Source organism: Otolemur garnettii, unplaced genomic scaffold (assembly GCF_000181295.1).
Source record: "Otolemur garnettii isolate 467f Iridium unplaced genomic scaffold, OtoGar3 scaffold00259, whole genome shotgun sequence".
Classification (NCBI taxonomy): Eukaryota; Metazoa; Chordata; class Mammalia; order Primates; family Galagidae; genus Otolemur; species Otolemur garnettii.
Genome location: NW_003852654.1, coordinates 206,023 through 214,809, shown reverse-complemented (window position 1 = coordinate 214,809; position 8,787 = coordinate 206,023). Strand labels below are relative to the sequence as shown.

Sequence of the window (8,787 nt, the reverse complement as noted above, 5' to 3'; positions counted from 1 at the left end):
AGGGTTGGGGCTTGAACCCACCACCCTCAGCATATGGGGCTGGCACCCTATTCCCTGAGCCACAGGTGCCACCTTCTATTACAGATTCTTACTGTGTCATTCACAATGGCAGTTGATCCTCAGGCAGACCATTTTTTTTTTGCAGTTTTTGGCTGGGGTGGGTTTGAACCCGCCACCTCCAGCATATGGGGCTGGCGCCCTACCCTTTGGGCCACAGGTGCCGCCCTTTAATACCAACTTGAAAGCAATCCTAGACCTTTCCTCCATTAACTAAACAGTATGTTGCCGCCCAAGGCCTTCAGATTCCTAAACATCCTTATCCCTATCTTCCTTCTCCCCATTCATTCTGCCATCAGCAAAAAGGCTCCTACCCCCAAGTCTGACTCCAGACATGTCTGTTGGTATGTATCCCTCCCAGGCCCACTACATATATAACACACATCAACCTTTCTCTCCTATTCTTTTGGAGAGATCACTGGGTTTGTGATGGTCATCCCCTCACAGTATTTGCTTCCATGTCAGATAGGCCCCAGAGGTCAAGGTTTCATGATACAAAATCAAAGAAATTTAAAACTAGCCAAACATAAGAAGCACCAAGTTTCAAATAGATCATAAAGGTCTTCAGATTTTTAATCAAAATATTTTATACTTTTTGCTCTGCTAGTTTGAGGTCACCAAGAATTAGCAAACCCAACAGGAATACTTTAAAAACTTTAAATGAATCAACTTTAATAAGTAAAAATTACAATTCTCTCAGCAATGAACAATTTCCTTCTTTAAAGGTAAATGAGGGCTAAAATAAAAGGGTATAGGAATGGTTCAGTTTCTGTCATAAACACAAATAGCCAGATGGATTTATGTAATGTTGCCACACACAAGCTTTGGAGAAGTGCATGAAAAGACTGGCTGCCGTGCCATATACAACATGGAAAACTGCCAGGCCTGCCAGGCCTATAACCCAGACACCAGAATAAAGCACTGTCTGCACAGGAGATTGGAGACAAGGTTTTTCCCGAGTGAAAATAGTTCAGTTACACTCTTCTTTCACTTATTGAGAGTTCTATACATCATTTCATAGAGCAGGTTGAACTTTTTACAAACATTTTAAAAAGATGGGGTAAAAAAGGAAGAGTAGACTGGGAAAGGACTGTTTTTAAAACAGCCACTAACAGACAGCTGTGGACAGTTCCTGGGTCTGAAGGTGAGGCTTCCCAATTCAAACAAGCAGAGAAGTTATTGGCATAAAATCTGCCTATTTTATCACCCATATCCTTAAAACAGGACAAGCTGGATGACTACACCAGGTAACACCGCCAAGGTCTCAAATAGCAGCTAAAATGTGCCAGAACTCTCCACCCTATCTAGGATCTATGTTCCATTCCCTCAGCAACAAAAGGAACAATGTTTTCTCAATAAGGCTTTAATTTCTCCTCCCACTTGGACACCATGCTTGAAGTAGCCCTCACTACTCAAAAACCTGTTCTAGCTCTTTTGCTTTCTTCTTCTTCTTCTTCTTTTTGGTAGTATCACTGTCCTAGAGAGAAAGAGAAAGAGAAAGCAAACTCCCAGCATCCATTAACAAAACAATTAAGGAAATCTGCTAAGTTCAACATAGTCAAGTTAGCTTTTCAGGATCTGTAAGGATATTTGGGATTAGCTAAATTTTGCACCTAACACTAAATTATATGAACTATTCAGTGACACCTTATAGTGCTCTACTTTTCAGCTATCATCCTGGATAGAGTACCGTGGTGTCACAGCTCAGAGCAATCTCTAACTCTTGGGCGTAAGTGATTCTCTTGCCTCAGCCTCCCAAGTAGCTGGGACTACAGGTGCCCACCACAACGCCTGGATATTTTATTTATTGCAGCTGTCAGTGTTGTTTTAGCTGGCCGGGGCTGGGTTCAAACCCACCAGCCTCAGTATATGTGGCCAGTGCCCTATCCACTGAGCTACAGGCACCACCTCGTCTACTTTTATAAGTGGAAACACTCAGGTTACCAAGCTATACATCCTCCCCCATTCACTGTCAATAGAGTTCTAAGCATGAGCAGTCATGGTGCCAGGTGCCTCTATTTGTCCATCCAATGGGGGACAGCAAGGGCATCCAGAACACAGGGAAGCACTAAAGGTATTAAGTAGCAAGAGGCAAGGGCAGCATCCCACCTTGGGAGCACAGCTACTATAGGAATAACAAAGCTGGCACCACCTGGGTAATTCTTCCCCCACTAAGGACTAAACCAGCCCAAGAAACCTGAACGTGTTTATACTCACCCCATCTCCATGTTCACCCCCACACTCTACAGCAGCTTTGGCCTTCTTGTCCTTCTTCTTCTTCTTTTCCTTCTTGATCAACTGGGGAACTGCCGGAGGAGTCTCATCACTTTCACTCTCACTCTCTCGCTTTCGCTGAAATGAAAACAATTGACCAGAAGTTAGACAGATGTTGGGTAACAACAGATAAGAAAGTTTCAGTAAGTCTAAAGGTAACCAGGCACCAAGAAAGATCCCAATTGGCTCCAACACTGAGTTTTCTGGTTGAAAACCACAAAAGCAAAACCAAAAACCAAAACAAATCCCAACAGGGGCTTCCTTTACTGAGGCTGTCTTATCCCGAAAGTCAAAGACGCCATAGTCATGACAGCAGCAGCAATAACAGGCTTGGGGAGTAAAAGGCCCTGAGAAACTGACTGTCCCCTAGAAAGGTAGACTATAAGGACCTCTAAGAGTATTCCCTTAAGTCCTCAAAGAAAGCAGGCAAAGCAAGAATGCACATGTGATAACAAAAAAAGTTCCCACAAAGCTTATTGCAGGTAGGAGCACTGCCCAAGGTTTCTGGGTGCAGACATGTCATTCTCAGCTGTGCTGCCAACAGTTCCTAACCTGGGAGGCCAAGCTGCCTCTTTAAACACTGGGCTGGTGCTGCCTAGAGAAATATGCCCGTATTTGGCAAGTTTGCTCCCTGTTGAGTTTCATGTGGCTCCAAGTGTCAACTACAACCTGCCGAAGTCTCTCATTTCAACACACCTGTGCTATCACTTGACCCAGGGTAGGAGGCAGAAGAATATGTGCTGTGCTAGCCATTCTATAGCAGTGTTGTTGCCTTGGTTGGTGGGGAAGCCAAGGCTACTCTGATTCCTATGCCCATACTCCTCCTAAGAGACATGACACAACATGAATCAGAGGAGTAAGCAGAGCCCAGATACTCAGGAGTATAAGGCAACGTTATCTGTGTGCTGCTCTGATGAAGGAAGATGCCCTGATATACCAAGCCAGGATGTATGGCTAGATGGAAGTCACCAAGGTAAGCGAAATACCAGCGCTTCTTAGAATTACTTCCCAAAGCCCATTCCAAACAGACCACGCCATGCCACTTACCTTTGAGGCTTTTACTACTTTGGCAACTACCTGTAGGTCTTTCACCATTTCAACAACTACTGGTGGAGCTTTTACTGTTTCAACAACCACCTCTTTCTTGGCAGAATCACTGGAAGAGCAAAGATAGCCATCGGTAAAATTCACTAAATGTCTTTCCAGGGCAACTGATGTATCCTCAGTTGTGCACTGATATCTGGAAACCATCAAAATACTGACACCGGACAGAAGAACTTACCACTTACTGTGGCAGACTGAGGCCCCCCTAACTGGCCCAGGTAACCAAGGTCCCACATAAACCAATAAGGAAAACAGACCTGCACCACTGGTTCCTATGGTCCTGAGTTCAGCAAGTTTGCCCCCTCCCCCATGCTCTGCAATCTCCTATCTTCACCTGTCATTGATATGCTTCCATGCCATAGCAGCAAACTGCTGTCTCTCCCCACCTCAGCTCTGAAACAGCCTGCCCTCACCTGTAATCAACATACTCCTCCTTCCAGGTGGCAGGCGTGCTGTTGGTAGGTTTGCCGTGCTTGTCCAGGAGGCCTTGCTTGATCATCAGCCTCTTCTGACTTGCCTAGTAGAAGTCATGGTTTCAACGTGAGAATGGTGTCAGTGTAGGAAGCGGGCAACACAAATGCTGTCCCACTGCCCTGGACTCCTCACCCCATCAACTTCTAATCCACCCTTCACACTAGCATGGCTTAAGACACCTTGCCCAGACCCCCAACCCTGTCCGACTCTTCACTGTGGACTCTCCAGGTGCCAGGTACCTACCTCTTTGCACTCCTTGAAAGCCATTAACATTGATGAATTCACTGTGAATCACTGTGTCATTATTCAAGTAATGCCCAGCTGTTTCCCTCTATCAGATTGAAATCACTAAAGTCCATGTCAGACCCTATTTCCATTTGTCACTGACAATCCAGAGCCTAGCACAATGCAAGGCTATGGCAATGGGGACACACCAAGAGCTCCCTTAGCGAGTGTTCAACAACATAAAACAAAGTAACTTGGCAAGGCACACAACCCCGGCCCCACTTACCTTTGGACCTAAACCCCACTTCCGGGGGTAAGTATCTCGTTCCATGATCACTCTCTTGATCTTGGCTACTATACCATGGTCACAGGTAGAGATCACTGCTGTGGTCATTAATGCAATAGCTACAGGCATTAAAGAGAAAAGAATGACTTAAAGGTGAAAGACATGATGACTGATGAGCCCCAATACCCTGGTTTTATGCCACTTTAAATCTCATTTAAAATTCTGAGCCTGGCTCAGCACCCATAACTCAGTGAGTAGGGCGCCAGCCACATACACCAAGGCTGGTGGGTTCGAGCCTGGCCTGGGCCAGCTAAAGAACAATGACAACTACAACCAAAAAGTAGCTGGGTACTGTGGCCCTGGCTGCTTGGGAGGCTGAGGCAAGAGAATCACTTAAGCCCAAGAGTCTGAGGTTGTTGTGAACTGTGATGCCACGGCACTCTACCCAGGGTGACAGCTTGAGACTCTTTGTCTCCAAATATAAATAAATAAATAAACAAAAAATTCTGAGCTCTACTACTTCAATTGGGTTTTCCTTTCTCCAGGATGTGTACATGGAGCCCCAACTCCAGAACCAGTGAGAACAACATCCATTCTTACCCATGCAGATTGCTTCCCCTTTGGTGGTGATGACCACAATCTCCTGATTGACCTCAATGCCATCCTCATATCGGAGAACACCTGGAAGCATGATCTTGGCCCCATAGCAGATGGCATTTACCTGGAGAGATGGCATCATATTGAAGGCCTCAGCCACTGTCCTTTGTTTCATTTCCACAACAGAATAAAGGAGGATAACAAGGGGAAGGGCACTGAGAGGGGTAAGCAGGGGTAATGGCATTGACAGCCCACTGGCTGCAATGGGGCATACAGGGACTCAGAATAGTAGCAGCCACCAACTATGTGCTAGGCATTACCCTAAGTACTTCATATGTATGACTCAAAAGTATTAAAATCATATTTGCTCCTCATTATGTCCATAATACTTCAACTACCAAAGAACAATAACTTATTCATTGACCCCTCAACTTCAATCAACTATACAATCAGGTTTTTAGGCTCTATTTTTGTCCCATGGAACATACAAGTGTTTCCATCATAAACAAAAGAACAGGGTGGCAGCTGTGGCTCAGTGAGTAGGGTGATGGCCCCATATACTAAGGGTGGCAGGTTTGAACCCAGCCCCAGCCAAACTGCAACAAAAAAATAGCTGGGCATTGTGGTAGGCGCATGTTGTCCCAGCTACTCGGGAAGCTGAGGTAAGAGAATCATCTAAGACCAAGAACTGGAAGTTGCTATGAGCTGTGACATCACAGCAGTCTACCGAGGGCAACAAAATGATATTCTGTCTCTAAAAAACAAACAAACAAACAAAAACAACAGCCTTAGTTTTCCTTAGCTGCTCTTCTCTATTTCTGATTTACTCAAGATCTAGGTAATAACAGGTTGCCAAAAAAATTGCAACAAGGAGTTCAATGGTGCCATCTGCCTCATGCTATTTTCACTCACTTAGATCTCTCTTGTCCCTCCCCTTACATTCACCCAGAAACCAACTATGTGACAAGGAGAATGTATCACATTTATGTTATTCACTGTTCTATGTAATTAAGTTTTTTCTATTTATAGTCCCATGTTTTAGCATATCCTTTTTCTTTTATTAAAATGCATCCAACATTATATAATTTAAGATTTGAATATGAATAATTATCAACCTCAAATTACTAAATATACATAAACTGTTAACCCTCGAATTAGAGAAAAATCTTTTTGGCTACACAGTATTTAACAAAAATTGATTGTGTACCTGGCCACAAAGACAATTTATAAAAGACCACATTCTCTGACCATAATAAAAATTAGAAATAAAGGCTACTGTAACAAGTCTGGACTTAGGGCCAGGCACAGTGGCTTACGCCTGCAATACTATCACTCTGGGGGGCCAAGGTGAGCAAATCAACCTGAACTCAAGAGTTCGAGACCAGCCTGAGCTAGACGGAGAACCCTGACTCTAAAAACAGCCAGGCGTTGTGGCAGATGCCTGTAGTCCCAGCTACTTGGGAGGCTAAAGCAAGAGAATTGCTTGAGCCAAGGAGTCTGAGGTTGCTGTGAGCTATGACACCACAGCACTCTACTGAGGATGACAAAGTGAGATTCTGTCTTAAAAAAAAAAAAAAGAAAAAAATTCTGGACTTAAGAGAATAAGAAACTCATCCTTAAATTATTACTAAAAAGGAAACCCAAACTGAAATATTTACGTACTTATTTCCATTATTAAGAGGAGTACTCTCAATTCCTACAGAGCAATTAACTGTTATTAGAGCTCTGAAACTCTCTAGTCCAGAGGTTCTCAACCTGTGGGTCGCAACCCCTTTGTAACAATGAAAATACATCCTGCATATCAGATATTTACATTACGATTCATAACAGTAGCAAAATTACAGTTATGAAGTAGCAACAAAAAATAGTTTTATGGTTGGGGGGTCACCACAATGAGGAACTATATTAAAGACTCATGGCATTAGGAAGCATTAGGAAGGGTGAGAACCACTGCTTTAGCTCAAACTTTTTTCTCCCATCAAAACAACTTTTTCTAATAGTGATTTAAATAAATCAAACATTTTTTAGTCTCATGCAGAATTATAGGAGGGCAAACTTTACAAACCGCTGACTGTCCATTACTTTAACAAAGTTACTCTCTCTTTGGGAGACCTCTTGAGGTCAATGTTTAACTAATTTGCTTTACTTAGAAATGGAAGTAGGTCTACCATTAAACTTTTATTTTAAATCAGTATACTTGGTTTTGATTTAATAAAAAGAAATTAGTCATAACAACAAAGAATCCAGCATCCAACCTATGAAAAGCCAGAAAAAAAGCAAAATAAACCAAGGGAAAAAAACAAATGTAACTTTATAGTATCAATGTTTCGGGTGGTACCTGTGGCTCAAAGGAGTAGGACACCAGTCCCATATGCCAGAGGTGGCGGGTTCAAACCCAGCCCTGGCCAAAAACTGAAAAAAATGAATAAATAAATAAATAAATAAATAAAATAAAAACAAGCTATGCCTATAAAAATAAAATAAACAAAACTTTAAAGAAAAAATAATATCAATGTTTCATTTCTCTAAACAGAATGAAGTTTTTAAAACAAGAATCAAGTCTCATCTTTGGTCTCACGTTCTAGTCAAACCTGGATTCCTAACTCAGAACTTACTGCACTGTCTTTCATAACCAGCCTTTTATGAGATGTCAACAGCTTTTCCAAAGGGTAAATGACTCGCCGCAAGTAACTCTCATCCTTGTGGTTATCATACAGCCACTGAGCATCAAGTACATCATGCATTGTCACCATGTGGTCCTGAAAAGCAGCCATGTATGAAAATAATTCAGTTCCTTTGTTTTTCAAAAAGCCTATTAGACACCCAAATTTCCTAACACAGAACCTATTTTGTCTGCTAGTCCAAGCTCATTAAGTCTCTCCCGGCCCTTCATAAATCACCTTTCTTGTGAACATCTTTAACTGCTGATATATTAGATATAAGCCAGCATTTTTGTGGGGTTAGGAGATAAATGAATAGAATAAGGCTTTCTATCCAGTCATTTCCCCTATCCCATTTCAATGTCCCAAAGTTTAATTAACAGAACAGGGAAGTTTCCCTGAACTGAACTCAACACTTTGGAAAGTGCCTGGAAAATAAATTTTAAGAACCAGCTCTAAAACCTTTTAGCCCCATAATGGCATACCTTCTCACTCATGACTCCAGAACGAACCCTCCGAAGTTCCTGCATCTGACCACCAACTCCCAACAATAAACCAAGGTGCACACATAGTGTCCGTATGTAGGTGCCAGCCTCACAACTCACCCAAAAGATTCCTAAGATACACACACAAGAGACAAGTAGCATCTATTTTTCAAAGTAAATACGTCACTGGTTGAGAAACCCACAATTATTCATCAAGACTAGAGATGAAAGACATAGGCCATAACTACAGGATATGCTAAGGGTACCTCCGGTTTTTAAAAGATAAAAACAGCTGTATTAAAAAGATTTTTAGTTTTAATACTAGCAGTATATACTCACAGAGCATAATTTTGCACATTAGTTGCAGGTACATTAAATATGGTATATTTTGGACTAGAGGAAAATGAACATTTTGTCTTTAAATTCACTACTAACAACTCAATCTGAGCAGTTTTGCTAAGCACGGATGTTAGAAAAATAAAACTCTAAAATAAAGTGTTTATTGTTGCTTTTTGCCATTTGGTAGCATTTTATACATAGGTGGCTAACTCCAGAATACCCTGGACTCCATAGAAAAACCTTTTAAGTTAAAGGTAATAGGAACTTTTCTTTTTTTTTTTTTTTT

General features: G+C 42.0%; 1 protein-coding gene and 1 non-coding gene across 2 annotated transcripts in view; both read right to left on the bottom strand.

Moving 5' to 3' along the window:
• Positions 1-612: 612 nt before the first annotated feature.
• DKC1 (dyskerin pseudouridine synthase 1) overlaps positions 613-8,787 on the bottom strand; it is a 19,622-nt gene continuing 11,447 nt past the window's right edge. The window contains exons 8-15 of the mRNA XM_012813300.2: positions 8,163-8,293; positions 7,633-7,776; positions 5,021-5,141; positions 4,421-4,539; positions 3,849-3,952; positions 3,379-3,487; positions 2,275-2,409; positions 613-1,534 (exon numbers count right to left, since the gene is read on the bottom strand). Coding sequence (XP_012668754.1) covers positions 1,466-1,534; positions 2,275-2,409; positions 3,379-3,487; positions 3,849-3,952; positions 4,421-4,539; positions 5,021-5,141; positions 7,633-7,776; positions 8,163-8,293 — 932 coding nt within the window. The 3' untranslated portion in view covers positions 613-1,465. The remainder of the gene's footprint in view (positions 1,535-2,274; positions 2,410-3,378; positions 3,488-3,848; positions 3,953-4,420; positions 4,540-5,020; positions 5,142-7,632; positions 7,777-8,162; positions 8,294-8,787) is intronic.
• LOC111722465 lies at positions 7,968-8,100 on the bottom strand. The gene has a single exon (XR_002771261.1). It is a non-coding gene; the product is annotated as a small nucleolar RNA SNORA36 family (small nucleolar RNA).